General features: G+C 49.4%; 5 protein-coding genes across 5 annotated transcripts; 4 read left to right on the plus strand and 1 right to left on the minus strand.

Annotated features, from left to right (window-relative positions):
* Positions 1-144: 144 nt before the first annotated feature.
* ACHE_10813S (ribose-phosphate diphosphokinase) lies at positions 145-1314 on the plus strand (the record flags this gene model as incomplete). Its single annotated transcript, XM_043283442.1, has 4 exons — positions 145-215; positions 286-377; positions 450-822; positions 888-1314. The coding sequence occupies 4 exons, from the start codon at positions 145-147 to the stop codon at positions 1312-1314; spliced, it is 963 nt and encodes a 320-aa protein (XP_043131933.1).
* An 897-nt stretch (positions 1315-2211) lies between these two features.
* Positions 2212-3390, minus strand: RPS6 (40S ribosomal protein eS6; the record flags this gene model as incomplete). Its single annotated transcript, XM_043283453.1, has 6 exons — positions 2212-2308; positions 2372-2743; positions 2844-2889; positions 2955-2975; positions 3051-3123; positions 3286-3390. 6 exons carry the CDS (start codon positions 3388-3390, stop codon positions 2212-2214), a joined length of 714 nt encoding a protein of 237 aa, XP_043131934.1.
* A 3583-nt stretch (positions 3391-6973) lies between these two features.
* ACHE_10815S (putative HMG box transcriptional regulator) lies at positions 6974-9222 on the plus strand (the record flags this gene model as incomplete). The annotated part of the gene is made up of 3 exons (XM_043283464.1): positions 6974-7469; positions 7526-7671; positions 7726-9222. The coding sequence occupies 3 exons, from the start codon at positions 6974-6976 to the stop codon at positions 9220-9222; spliced, it is 2139 nt and encodes a 712-aa protein (XP_043131935.1).
* A 567-nt stretch (positions 9223-9789) lies between these two features.
* On the plus strand, positions 9790-13730 carry ACHE_10816S (DEAD/DEAH box helicase; the record flags this gene model as incomplete). Its single annotated transcript, XM_043283475.1, has 2 exons — positions 9790-9897; positions 10002-13730. 2 exons carry the CDS (start codon positions 9790-9792, stop codon positions 13728-13730), a joined length of 3837 nt encoding a protein of 1278 aa, XP_043131936.1.
* Positions 13731-14245: 515 nt separating this feature from the next.
* Positions 14246-15218, plus strand: NRK1 (ribosylnicotinamide kinase; the record flags this gene model as incomplete). The annotated part of the gene is made up of 2 exons (XM_043283486.1): positions 14246-14394; positions 14456-15218. The coding sequence occupies 2 exons, from the start codon at positions 14246-14248 to the stop codon at positions 15216-15218; spliced, it is 912 nt and encodes a 303-aa protein (XP_043131937.1).
* Positions 15219-15245: the final 27 nt, after the last annotated feature.

The raw sequence follows: 15245 nt of genomic DNA on the forward strand, positions 1-15245 counted from the left end.
CGCCTGTTTACTTCGAAAAGCCTGGCCTTCTGTCATTGCTTGCTCTTGGCGTAACCCCGGATCCGACTAATTTCTCGTGGTCGAACTCCGCTTCCATCTCCGAAATTTTTCACTTCTTCCTCCACATCCAACAACATACACATCATGTCAGCCAACTCGATCAAACTCCTGACTGGTAACAGTCATCCAGAGCTTGCCAAGCTCGTTGCCGACAGGTATGGTTATTCTGGACGTCTATTCTCGCTCGTGCGATCGTCGGACTAACGGCTATCTCTTGGACTACAGGCTCGGCATTGAGTTGACCAAGATCATGGTCCTCCAGTACTCCAACCAAGAAACGAGTGTCACGATCGGTGAAAGTGTACGGGATGAGGATGGTACTGTCAGCCTTATCCCTATTGTTCGCAGTGCGCTTTTGCGCTAACGTGCGGCCTCTTGCTGTTACTCAGTTTTCATTTTGCAGTCCACAAAACCCAACGACATCAACGATGGGCTCATGGAGCTCCTTATCATGATCAACGCTTGCAAGACGGCCTCTGCCCGGCGCATCACGGCTGTTATCCCCAACTTCCCCTACGCGCGCCAGGATAAGAAGGACAAGAGTCGTGCTCCGATTACCGCCAAGTTGATGGCCAACATGCTCCAGACCGCTGGCTGCAACCATGTCATCACTATGGACCTTCACGCTAGTCAGATTCAGGGTTTCTTCAATGTGCCGGTCGACAACCTTTATGCCGAGCCTAGCATGCTGAAGTGGATCCGGGAGAACCTGGATGTGGAAAACTGTGTCATTGTGAGTCCTGACGCTGGTGGTGCTAAGCGGTAAGTGCTCGTTTGGTGTATTTGGTGCTTTGCGTTTGACTAAACTGACGTTTCTCTTCCTACAGTGCCACCGCTATCGCCGACCGGTTGGATTCGCAATTTGCCCTGATCCACAAGGAACGCCCTCGTCCCAACGAAGTTTCCCGAATGGTACTTGTTGGAAACGTCAAGGACAAGGTTGCCATCATCGTCGACGATATGGCAGACACTTGTGGAACCCTCGTCAAGGCCGCCGACACCGTCATGCAGCACGGTGCTAAGGAAGTCAACGCCATTGTTGTCCACGGTATCCTCTCCGGTAACGCCATCGACAACATCAACAACAGCTGCCTCAGCCGTATCGTCGTTACGAACACCGTTCCCCACGAGGAGAAGAAAGAGGTCTGCGACAAGATCGCAACGATCGATATTAGCCCTACGCTCGCCGAAGCTTGCCGCCGGACACACAACGGAGAGTCGGTTAGCTTCTTGTTTTCGCACGCGGTTTCTTAGGTATACACTCTTAAGGGCGAAAAGAGTACGAATTAATGTGGTCATTTCTTTTTATTCGCGAATATATGGAGCTGTCTAGTACTGCTAAGGAAAGACGCCTTGTTTACTTGTTTCTGCCTTTTTTTTTTTTTTTTCGATATTTGCATGGCTTGATCATTCTCATTTTCTAGCTGTTATGGCAATCATTGGTCTCGGGAGTGTCTTTAAACCTCAATTGGATATCATGATGAACGAGGTTTCAAAAAAGGGAACGAAAACAAAAATGGGAAAAGAAATCAAGGCTGCATGCCCTTTTCATGGTTTGCATTTGTACATATAAGCAAAATGGCTGGTGTTTCATTATTGAGTGATGTCTTTACCCCAGACACAACACTTTAGCTGAGCAATTGATAAATTTTGAAGGGTGGTTAGTGGCAAAAGACTGTGTGGGGTTGCCCACAGATAGGATAGAAATTAATAATGTCTAGAACCATTTTGTACGGAGATAGTTCAAGAAAAAAAGGGAAATAGATTGGCAGTTGGAACACAAAAGAAAATAGACAAGCCGAAATATAGAAAAGGAATAAGAAAAAGAAACATCCCATTGCACTCCAAATTTTGATATCTTTATTTTGTCTGCACTTCATGTTGGTCCCTGCAGATACACGCCTCCCCCAGAGCTCCATCAAATAAAATGAAAAAATAGATGATATCTTTCTTTCTCTTTCTTCATGAAAGAACTTGAGTTTGATTGATTGTCAAAGGAACCCGCCCCCTTCGCAGCCTTTTTTTGGTATCCCCTTTCAAGTTGCTGAAGAAAACTTTTTTATTTATTCATTCGGTTTCCTTAAGCCATGATAAGAGACAAGAGACGTAACCCGACCGACCATATTAAACCCCTGGAGAAAAACAACGCATTTACTTCCTCATCGAAGACGCCCGGCGCTTGCGGATCTCGTCACGCTTGGCCTTCTCCTCGTGGACACGGCCAGCGAGGAGCTTGGAGTACTCGTTACTGTATACTTATTAGTGATTCCCGTAACGCGCAGATATTCGTAAGGGTGAACCGGGGACTTACGCAGCCTCGCGAGAAGCCTCCGCGCGACGGCGCTTAAGGGCCATGCGGTGGCGCTTGTGCTGGAGACGCTGGGGAGTGACCAGACGCTGGATCTTGGGGGCCTTGGTGTATTCGGGTTTGCCCTCCTTGGTGACGGTACGGCGGATGACGAACTTGCGGACGTCGTCCTTCTTGTCGAGGCCGAAGAAGCGGCGGATCTTGGTGGCACGCTTGGGACCGAGACGCTTGGGGACGACGGAGTCGGTCAGACCGGGAAGCTCACCCTCACCCTGCTTGACGATGGAGAGGGCCAGGACGGCAAGGTCGAAGTTGGTGATGGCACCACGGACGGACTTGCGCTTGCGCTCACCAGTGCGGCGGGGGCGGTAGCAGCTATTGACGAGCAATAATCAGCCTCTGTCGCATTTCTCCTTCTTTGTATTCCTTCCAAAATCTTTTTGCCGTGTTGTGTTGGGTTCGGAGTCGAATTTACCTGTGGCCATCGCTAAGGAGCAGGCGGGTACGAGTGGGAAGGAGAACTGTAGAGTCGATGAGTTTCCGTTCGATGAGACGATTTCCGTTTGGTTTGTCGGTCGCTACATACCACCCTGCTTCATGGGGAAACCTAAAGACGAATCACCGTTAGCCAACCATTCCCCAACACACCCTTTTTCTTGCTAGATCGCATGAATAGTCGTACCTTGCTTGTCGTTACCACCGGTGATCTTGAAGACGTAACCCTTGAATTCGTCACCGAGAGAGTCGCCGGGAATCTAAAGACATCGAAGAAATCCCAATCAGCCTTCCATTCATCAAACCGTATACGTTGCAAATGCTCCATCCGGTCGTGTCGAATTCTCTCCCTTTCCTCCTCTTCCTGTATCCCCTTTTGTATCTCTTCCCACAAATCAAAACGACAGAGGGCTGGCACTAACTTCGGTTCCCATGCGCTTCTCCATGAAGGGACGGAGCTTGCGCTCGTCATCGACCTCGATGATCTTCTGCGACCCATTGGCCGGGTAGGAGACGTTGAGCTTCATCTTGACTTGACGGGAGCTGCGCGGTCAAGACAGAGGCGCGGGTTACGGTTTTGTCGACAGGTCGGAGATGTTTTCTTCAAGTCGTCGGAGTTCTTGTCTCGCGCGGGTGGGATTTTTGGGGCTTGTTGGTGTAGCGAGATTTCCGCTGTGTGGGCGGCTGACTCAGACTGCACTAGGCGGTTTTGGGCGCTAGTGCCGGGAGGTAGGGCTTCTTATGTAAGCACCCCTACAAGTACAAAAGTAGCCAGGCACGAGGGCAAGAAGAAATGAATAGAAATCAGAATTTAAACGAAATAATGAAGTAGGAGTACTATCCGAATGACGGTGACAGATATGCTGTCTAGCACCAGTGAGTGGTATGGTGAACTTTGGAACGCCTTATCCGGATGAGGACTCCGCGGCATCAACTCCATACTACAGAGTACACCGTCGCAGACAGCCAAGTTCAGTTAGTCGGTTTTCGTAGTATCGGACTACTACGATAAGCTATTGCACCTGGTATTCTGCTTTCAATAAAAGTCGTCAAATGTGGAGCGATCAAACCCCAGGTATCAAGAAATCAGCCGGTTAGTACTGAACATCTACCAGGTTGACCAACACATACAGAAATATATATCGAGCTGATCAGCTTTAATAAATAATTATACTACGGAAAATGTAATATCTGGATTTACTGTATGCGGAAAACTAAGACAGTCTGCTACGAGAGGATGGAGCAGAAACCAGAGCAGAAGAGAACTACGGATGATGGAGTGAGAATTATCGAGGCCTACTTGCTGACAAGGAAAAATTAATAACAGGCGGAGTGCCATACTCCAATACGAGCCACTATACGGAGTGCAGAGTACTATAATCCCAACGTTGGTAAGCTCCCGGGTCTGGGCCACCAAGTGCCTCATTCGATAGATCCGTTCATCAGCGCCAGCACCAACTCAAATGCTGCACTATAACGGTCACGATATGACCCGCTGATGCATGAGCATCAATAGTGACCTACAAGGATGCCATGGATGGCCGATAACATTGCGGAGATGTCAAAGAGCACTAGTAGTGTACGTATCACGCAGCTACCAAAATCAATCTCCAGTTACAGACCAGCATATTAGGCAGTGAAAATCAGTCAAAGCGCCTACAATAACAACAGCAGAATAGCCGAGTCTGAGTCGAGCCACAAAATCATGGGCGCAAGCTCGTCCGTCCTTTGTCACATGGCTCTATGTGACTTCTTTGTTCTCTGAGAACGGGGGTTCCCAAAGCAGTACCTCTAGTGAGAGGACAAAGAAAGAGCACATGGTGGAGAGTGTTATGATTCTGGTCTTTGCATTTGGATTTGCAGTTGGGGTCATGGCGTTACCGTCTCTGCGATTGATATGTATGCATGCATACTGAAAAGAGCATGGCAAATACGGACGTTTGAGCAAGGTTAAACTATTCACCTCTGTGTGACCATACAAATTGGTGTTATTGCAGTCATATGTGACACGAGGTTCAACTTTGCTTGAACCGTGGATGTCTACCTCCAATCTACGAGTGTCTTTGTCTTGTGCGCGCTGCGAGACTGTTGTCGAGTCTCACAACAGGGCGGGATGTGATCCGTACCAGTCTTTCGGGTACATGAAAGATGATATAATGAGGAGTTGATGAAAGAAGACAATATGCTTGAAAGGGTAAGGACGGGCTCTTTGAGAGACTAATCGCAGCTTGGTTCACGAGGTGATACATCCCTGGGGTATTGTGGCTTAATGTCAAAGAGTTGCTTGACCAGTACGGTGCAAGATCGAAACTAGTGACTTCAGATTGAACCACGATGCGTTAATAGGACTGCCTAGAGCTCAGTCTTTGTCGAGCGGTGCTAGATGTTGATTACAACATATTGGCGTGACCTAAACACCAGTTGAAGCTGAAAGACTAGACGAAGATCGCTGTCAAGATATCAGTTCTTCGAAAATACCCGTGCTGGGCTTGGGACTAAGTCCGACATAATCATGAGACGATGGGGTGGAGCAATCTATCGGGAGGGGCAAATTAGCACAGAATAACAGAGATAATAACACATTATGTCTCATAGCAGCCGGATGAAAACTGACACCTGAGAGAAAGCAAACCATCATTCTGAACAGCCCGAATGAGACTGTGTCATGCTAGTTTCCGATCGAGGTTGACTGACAAGTTCCTCAGACAAGTAAAAGGGACTCTGCAGATAAGACGTAAAGTCATTGAAGTCATTGTCGATTGACGTACAAGACAACCAGACAAGAAAAGGAGAAGACAGGGCAGCCGGCACCCGACACGAATCAAACACTGGCAGTGTGAATGGATGGGTGGTAGGATGGTACTGCCGGATACTACGACAGGACACTTGGGTCGATGGCCTGTGTTGACTTCATGAAACAATCAGTGGACAAACTGAGCGAGACATTGACCAAATAAAACCAAACCAGATTTCGGGTTGTTGGAAGCCTCGTGGTATGTTCCATTGCACTGGAACCAGGAGAATGCTCAGTGCAACGTCTGCAGGATAGAAGTTGTGGGGAGGGTAGTAGTGAATTCTGCAGAACTGAAATCGAGATGGTGCCACGAGTGTCTGCAACGGTACAAACGATGGAATCATGACTGCACGTCCCAAAAGGAGAGAAATTAGTGTAGTTGTCAAGAAAATGAAGGTAATTAAGCCCAAAAAGGAATAGTTCGATGCTAAAACGAGCAAACGAAACAAAAAATCCTCCCAAAATCTCTCCGCCCGGGTTGCGATCGGCCGCCCCGACGGAACCAATCAGATCGGGCTGGAACATGCCGATGGACGATCATTGGACGGGGGATCCCTGCAGATGGCCGCATGCGGGCCAAACGAGACAAAGAAACGCTAAAAAAACAATGACACTTCTGTCACGCACAAGTACCAAGTATCTTCGTACTGTCAGTCTACTGTCAATACTGCTGCCAGTACTACTGCCAGTACAGAGTACTGGTAGACGCTTCAGGAAAGACCATTAGATAATCACTGGACTATGGATATGGATTATGGAGACAGGAGCCTATACCACTGTTATGGTTACTCTGAAATGACAAAATCTGTCGGCAAATCAATCACATCACAGACCAAAAAGAGGCCTCCGAGAACAAAGACCGGCCAAGCCGTAAAACAACGCCGCAAGTGATAGTGATATCCCCGACAGAGACAAAGGACTTGAAGGGGGAGAAAAAAAGAAATAAAGAAAGCCTCCAATCCGGCTGTGTTTCCCGTCGTATTCATTTCCTCCTTTTCTTTTCTTTTCTTTTTGTTATTATTATCCCTACCATATTTGCTTTTCCTCTCTGGAGTTAGAAAGGAAAGCAAAGCAGCCAAAAAAGAAAAAAAAGCGAGATACATATATGAAAGAAGAAGTAATAAAGAACTATTCCTTCGGGTCTGGACGTTGTATGACCTTATAGTCGGGTTTGTCTTTTTCTTTCTTCTCTCTCTCGCTCCCTCTTTCTCTTCCATCTCTCTTCAACCTTTTTTCTTCTTGTCTCTTTCATCTATGTCACTACCTCGTCTTTCTTTCATCCTTCGTCGTCATCCCAGTGCTCATCTTTTGTTTAAATGTCTTACGATCGAGTGCTCCCCGTGCCTGCTGCTCTACACCATGAGCCCGCTCAAGTTGTGCTTCCTCCTAGACAGACCAGTAACCTCCTCGAGCACAAGATCATGAACGACGATTACTCTCACAAGGTCGCTATGATGGACCGTTCCCATCATTCTCTTCCTCTTTCTCATCATCAGTATTCCTCTCCTCCTCCCTCGCACGATGGATACGCCAATTCCCTGCCCCAGATCCATCTCTCCTCCATCAACCGCGCCAAAGTCGCCTACAACCACATGGCCTCCAGTGGTCTAGAGTCCTACAAGCCTATCGCCCCGTTACCATCGGCCAAGGAAATTCCCATTCGAGAACGCTCCTCTTTCTCAGATCGATCTGGCTCCTCCAGCCCAGGCAAATCATCGAGTCCCAGAGAGCTGCAACCGCAGCAACAACAGCAACCCGCGGCTCAGTTTTGTCTCTGTCAACCCGACCCCAAGATTCCTAGACCCCGTAATGGTGAGTGACTAGTTCTGGAAAGTCTCAGAACGAAAGACTGACTGCGATGATCCTAGCCTTCATTCTCTATCGCCAACACTATCAAGCTGCGGTGGTAGCTCAGAATCCCGGCCTGGCTAACCCGGATATCTCCAAAATTATCGGTGAGCAATGGAGGAAACTTGCTCAGGAAACCAAGGATGAGTGGAAGGCTCTCGCAGAGGTATGGAGCTGAGAAACCCAATCACAACCCTAACAAACTCTAATATCGGATTAGGAGGAAAAAGCTCGCCACCAGCAGCAATATCCTGAATACCGGTATCAGCCTCGTCGATATGGCCGTGATGGGAACCTCCGCGGTAACGGCGCCGGTGTCACACAAACCGCTTCCGGCTCGACAGTTTGCAATAAGTGCGGTGGTCGAATCATGAATCCGCCAGTCTCGCCAGACGCTCCCTTCACATCAAACGGATCTTCTGCTTCCGGTAACGGGACCTTTCACACCAACACCTTGCCTGTCCGTGGCTATCAGTGTCGTACCAAAGATGCTGATCGGCCTCCAAACCCTATTCGATTTGGCAGCAACGGCGAGCCCCGGCCATCCCGTTCGCGACAATGGGAAGAGGATGGATCTCGATCGCCAGATTCGAAGCGTCGACGCTTCAACCCATATCCATTCAAGACAAACCTTCCCCGTGAAAAAACTCCGGACTCGCCATACCCGGTGTCTCCGTACACTTCACACTCAGACTCGCGAGGCGCCACCAGCAACAGCATGCTTCACATGTTGCATCCTCCACGGCCGCATCCCAATATGAAAACTCATCAGCCTCCACATGATCCCAGCCTGAAGCTACCACCATTACAAACGACCGCTTCAGCTCCCGGGATCATGACCCCAATCACGCCCTTTTCCCAGAATGGATCGAGCTTGGAAAGCACTGTCATGACCATCCCGTTCCTGAATAAGATCAAAGTTCTCGCCAAGATTTCGCCTCCGCTGGCTCCCACACTCAGGGATGCTTCTCAACAGCAACAAAGGGGTCCAGTGATTGCTGTTGATGGACAGGATCCAGCGTTGGTGAAGGTCACGGTGGAGTATCTGGAAGGCGCTTTGCAAAAGGAAGGGAAATACAATGTCCGGACATTCGAAGGGCCAGAGGTCCGTCCCCGCGATACGTCTTCAGAATCAGGGCAGATGAAGGATGCCACTGTGGATTACCTCGACACCATTTCTGCATGGCACCGTATCTCAGACGAGATTATCAACTTCGTCCGGCCGTCCGCCGGGTCTCCTGTGATGAACCCAGCCGACGAAGAGTCCCAGTCCGGTGTCTCGCCAAAGACTATCCTCTCCGAAGCAGCAAACTTGCGAATCGGGTCACCCAAGGGCAGTGAGAATGGATCCGCTGGGATGTCATCGCCATCGCCGACAACTTCTAGCTCAAGCCCCATTGCTTTGGTACCCCGGTACCAACTCACCACTGCCGACGCATTTGCCTGCTCGGTTCCCATTCACGATTCGTATGCGCCGCTTGACCATTGGCAGTGGATGGCTTCCCTCTGGCGTGCATGTGTGGGTCCTGATATCACGGTCTACATACGGGAATGCGAGAAAGATGAACTGGATCGACTTGGAGGCAATCCCGTCGAGGTGCGTCTCCACGATGCGCGGACTGTTGTCGTGCGGAAAGCGACAGGCACTCCTAAAGGGCTTGAGGAGAAAGTTCTCAGACGGGTAGGGTTTGAGATTGAAGATTTCTTGACTCAGTAATTAGTTGCTTGGTTGGAGTTTCGGTTTTCTTATGTTCTAACTTGCATCCATGGATGATCTGTATAAAATGGCGTTCTGGCTCTACTTTGCACAGCCGTTAGGTGGTTTTCTCGTTTGTTTCATATTTGGAGTTCGGTGGTGTATATATTTGGGTTTTGAACCCTCGGGCTACCGTTATTACCATCTGTGTTTTGGCTACAAATGCCTTTTTCCTACATCTTTTTCTCTCCTTCACTCTACTTGTGGCCAAAGCAGGGACTTACTCAAAAACAAATCTAATGATAATATCCTTAACTATTCACATCTAGTTACTACCATCCACCAATATAACCCGATATGGTAATAGTGGGGCTGTCAGTCTCATAGCCAATGAAACGCCACTATTTTGGAGGTCTCTGCTTATCGCCCTTTCCCCGTGCGGTTCTTCTGATTCACTCGCGACAGGCTGGACGAGGCCAAAATGAGATCAGCATGTTGATTGGAAAGCTCTTTATCTATATGAATCGTCCTTTCTCTCATCGCTCTTTCTCATGCTGTCGTTATCAAAGTCCCTCATAATACACACGCATGGAACCCAGCGGCATGGCTCACCTCGATTTCCCCAACTCTGCCTCTCCAGAAAGGCTGTTCGCGGGCCAGCCGATAGGTTTCGTTCCTCGGGATGGGGACTCGAATGTATGGCATAATGCGCTTGATTTGTTTAACAGAGTGCCCGGCCATCAGGTCGTGGCCTTGCTTGACTTTGTGTAACTAACTCATGGCTTATTCTCGGTTCCTAGGCACAGGATGCGAACCCCGGAGAACATACCCCTGGATTGCCCGATGAAGATACTTCGATGCGTCGCTCGTGCGGAACCTGTCATGTCCTCAAGTCGTCGATGAATACTGCGACTATATCTACGCCTTCGCATTCACATTCGAATTCTATATCTACGCCCACCGCTGCGCAAAATAGATCGTCTGGGCTGGATCTGGAATCGTATATCCCCGTTGGCGTGTTAAGGAAACGGAACACAAGCGATACCGGGAACACGGAGACCCCAGAAGACGTCGATGGATTTCCTTCGTCAGCGATCGCGAACTTGGAGAAACACAATTGGATCCGGACACACGCCTTCCCTTACGAAACCAATCCGCAATGGAGCTACGTACGCATATACATTTTGCCGGATGACTTGGGCCGCAAGCTCATTCCGCGCTCGAGCACGGCGTTACGCCGCGCGCTCAAGGCTGTCATGACAAGGGTGGATCGATCGCGTAAAGCATGGGAGGGGAACTTTCCCGGGGACCAGAATGAGATTTTTACCAATGAGAAACGGAAGGGGGAGGAAGATGAATCGATGTGGTATATTTTCAACACTTTGCAGGATCCTGCACCCCAGGTGGAGACGATGCAGGACCCGTATGCAAGGCAGGCCATGGAGGAGTTGCTTTTGGGCGTTGGTCAGGAGGATTCGGGAGTTATTGGTCTTAAGACTGCGCTGTATCCTTATCAGCGTCGCTCAGCGGCAATGATGGTACAGCGTGAAGCACAGCCGGCAAGGATGCTTGATCCTCGTTTGCAGGCCTGTACGAATCCGCTTGGGCATGAGTACTACTATGATAAGGAAGAGGGGTGTATCTTTCATGAGAAGAAGATGTATTCAGAAGCCTGTGGAGGTATTCTAGCAGAAACCATGGGTTGCGGCAAGACCCTCATCTGTCTCGCGGTGATACTGGCGACGCAGGGACATTTTCCTCGAATTCCGCTGCAGTACTATCAGCAGATTGAGAATCCTGTTCGTGAGAAGACTGCCAGTCTCGTCGAGATGGCGGCTGCAGCTGCGGGACGGTACTCTTTGCCGTGGAAAAGGTACTTTGACTCTTTGAAAAGCCACGGTTTATCCAACGATCGGTGTGCCAAAGCATGTGAAACTAATCGTGGTAACTATACCATTCCATCCGCAGCGACAAGGCAGAAAGCTCGGAACGGTGTGGCATATCCGAGACCACCACCACAGAATCTTCGCCTTTGCTCGGGGACATTGATCGTCGTGCCACCAAACTTGGTCGATCACTGGGAAAGCGAGATTGCCAAACACACGGAAGGATTGAAGGTGCGTATTCTTCGAAACAGCTCTGACGAGACGCCATCAGTGGATGAGCTTTTGCAGTATGATATAGTCCTCTTCTCGAGGATCCGCCTTGAGAAAGAAGCTGGTGAACTGGTGCCCAACCGCCGTGTTTCAGTGAAACCAGAAGACTCTCCATTGACCAAGGTCCATTGGCTGCGCATAATTGTCGATGAAGGTCACAATGTCGCTGGACATGGCCAACGGACGAACATGGTGCACCTGTTAGATCAGCTTCAAGTCGAGCGCCGGTGGATCGTGTCAGGAACGCCGTCTAGTGGACTGTATGGAGTGGAAGTCAGCTTGGCTTCGCGAGAGACGTATAGTAGCGAGAGTGATCTTTCCAATGCTACGAATACCGCGCTTCGAAGGCGCAGGAAGACCGGGTCAGCGCTTGAGAGTGAACTGAAGGACCTGGACAAGTTGCGCCACATTGTGGTGGAATTTCTGGATCTGAAGCCATGGTCGAATTCTCGGGCGGATGACCCTGCAAATTGGACCAAGTATATGAAACCGGTCGGTGAAGATGGTAAGCGTCGAAAGGCCCCGTCGCTCCGAGCAACATTACAGAGTCTCGTTGTACGGCATCGCATGGATACCATCCACGGTGAGACTCCTCTTCCGCCGCTATCTAATAAGGTGGTCCATCTTGAACCGACATTTTACGATCAACTGAGTCTGAACATGTTCATTGCCATCTTGGGTGTCAACGCAATCACCTCAGAGCGAACTGATCAGGACTACATGTTTCATCCACGTAACCGGAAGCATCTTAGTCTTACTATCAGCAATCTTCGGCAAGCTGGGTTCTGGTGGGCTGGGTTTGACGAACAAGATATCTCCGGGACGAAGGACGTTGCTATACAATACCTGCAGAAGAACAGAGAACAGATGTCGGAGGACGACATCGCTATGATGGCTGAGGGTATTCGAATTGCACAGATTGCCATTTGCTGTGGAAGCCGGAGCGCATTTCGACAATACCATGAACTGGGTGTCTTCGTACAGGATTTCCCCGCGCATGCGCGCAGTCTTTGGGCTCTTGACCCATCGACGGCGGACATTGAACCGCTGTTGCTGGGTATTTCGCAGGCGCGTCAGGCTCAGCAGTTTATTAACTCTCATTTGAACACGGAGGATCCAGCTGAAGGTCTCGCTGGTGCGGGCATCAAGGCACGCCGTGAGCTTGCTGAACGGCAGAGCGACTCTGTGCCCACGCCCACGAGGATGAGCACACCTGTGACTTCGCCAAAGAAGACTAGTACATTGGATAAAAGTGCCAAGAAGAATTCACCGAAGAAGTCGTTTCCCAAGGGCCTTTCCAAGTCCTTGCCAAAGGAATCGCCGCTTGCTCGGACGAAGCTTGTCGCAACAGCATCGGCAAAGTTGACCTATCTTCTTGATCGGGTTTTGGAGCTCCAAGAGAAGGAGAAGATTATAATTTTCTACGACAACAACAATATTGCGTTTTGGATAGCTGAAGGTCTGGAAATGATAGGCGTTGAGTTCCGTATTTACGCCAATACGCTCAAACCCGCCCTACGAACCGCATACCTAGCCCTATTTCGCGAAGACGAAGAAGTCCGCGTCCTCCTAATGGACCTCCGCCAGGCCTCTCACGGCCTTCACCTCGCCAACGCATCCCGTGTCTTCATCGTAAACCCCATTTGGCAACCCAACGTCGAGAGCCAAGCGATTAAACGTGCACACCGTATCGGACAAACCAGACCCGTATACGTCGAGACGCTCGTTTTGAAAGATACACTAGAAGACAAGATGCTTCAACGACGGAAGGAAATGTCTGATTCGGAGATCCAACATGCGGAGAAAGATCTATTGGATGATAGTACCATGAATACTATCATTCAGAACGAGAAGTTTATCCCGATGTTTGAGGATGGTAACGGGCATGCTAATCCGTTTGCACGGTTGGCGTTTTTGAAAAATCCGGTTGGACTTTTTGATCGGCATAAATTGCCGGTGCCGGACAGCTTTGATTCAGCGGAAGGGAACGGGAAGCAGATATGCGAAGGGTCACCGTTAACGACACCAGTACCATCGCCGTCTAAGACGTCCGCAAAGAGGAAACGCAAAACTTTACGGTTCGACACGGCTAGTGCGAATGCAAGCCCCAAAGACAAACAAGATGATGGACCAGACCTCCTCACGCCCAACATCAAACGACGAAAGAACTCAGCTGCAGCAACGGCAGAAGCGGCGGAATACGTGAACGGGAATGGGATTGTCATGACTCCTTCGCGTCCACGTCCACCTCGTAACAGAAATAGTGGAAGTGCGACTCCTCTTCCTACGCCTCCTCCTCCTTCTTTTTTCCCTCTTTATCCAGGCCAGGATGTACAGACAACGGATGTATCGGGTTCAGGGCGTTTGGAATAGATGTTTTTGAAGATGTTGTTCTATACCTATACTTATATTTGTTTTGTTAAAGATATCCATGGATTTATTTGGTGTATGTACCTGAGAATTTTTTCTGAAAGAATCCTCTATTCGTAATTTGCTCCGAAAAAAAGAAGCGCCTATCTGCTCATGGTCTCCTAAATCACGTTATATATATAGTGAGAATCGCAGGATTTCTTATTGGCCAAATGGTCTTGAACTTCCATATGTAGTCTTCCGCATCGAGAAGGAGGATGTGGTACAAAGCAATAAGACTACAGGGATAGCTCCAATTCTTAATTGTCATTAATTCTATTTCTGTTTCATAGTAGTAATTACTCACTTCAATACATGTAGTACTCTGTATCGCCGTACCTCAAATCTCCAGCTCCACCGTCGATTACCCCACCAAGATAATAATCTCTTGTTCCCCAACGTCACCTGCCTTCCACCACCAAATCCAACACATGCGAAGTACAGTATTCTCATAGACTACGAGCATACATGGGGGGACAATGACCTCCCAAGCCCTCGTAATCGGCATATCCGGCCCCTCCTCCAGCGGCAAAACGACTCTCGCCCGCTTACTCCAGCGCATCTTCTCCCCGACACTCTCCAAGACATTTATCGTCCATGAGGATGATTTCTATGTTCCTGATAATCAGTACTCCTCCCCTTTCCCGTTTTCCTTCAATATAAAAAGCGAAAGATGTTAACAGAAATAGGATACCGTACACAACAACCCCCTCCGGCAAAACGCTGCAAGACTGGGACTGTGTCGAGGCACTCGACATCAATCACCTCAGTAAAGCACTTGTACATATCCACAGCACGGGGTCGCTCCCGGAGAATCTGAAGAGTATCCAGGATCTCAATGAGGAGGCTGATTCGGGAGTTAGTCTTGAGACCGTTCAACGGTTGAGGGGGTATGTTGAGGGACGGTTATCTACTTCCTCTACGGGTAAGAGTGAGGGTGGTGGGAGGAAGCGGACGTTGGCATTTCTAGAAGGAATCCTTCTGTACGCGCCTGAACCCGATAAAGGACATCTTCTTCGTCCTGTACATGATAATATCGATGTGCGATTATTCCTCCCCGCCGCGTATGAAGATGTCAAGACAAGAAGAGAGGCGAGATCGGGGTATGTGACGTCTGGACCTGCGCAGGAACCGCCGCTGCCGCAGAGGAATTCGGCGTCGGATGGGAGTGGGGAAGGAGGGGAGGGTCAGCAGACTTTTTGGGAGGATCCGCCAGGGTATGTGGATGATATCGTCTGGCCGCATTATGTGCGGGATCATGCGTGGCTGTTGGTGCCGGAGGGTGAGCAGGATGTGGATACCGTGGAATTGGTTAAAAAGGCAGGGAGTGGGACGAATGTGAGGACGGATGTTGGGATTGCTGTTGCTCCGGGACAGGGGAGTAGACCTATGACTGATATTTTGACTTGGGCTGTGGAGGAAGTGTTGAGGTGCTGGGAACATGTACAATAGTATTTCGTCGTCAATTGAACTAATCCA

The sequence above is a fragment of the Aspergillus chevalieri genome, chromosome 1 (genome assembly GCF_016861735.1).
Source record: "Aspergillus chevalieri M1 DNA, chromosome 1, nearly complete sequence".
Lineage (NCBI taxonomy): Eukaryota > Fungi > Ascomycota > Eurotiomycetes > Eurotiales > Aspergillaceae > Aspergillus > Aspergillus chevalieri.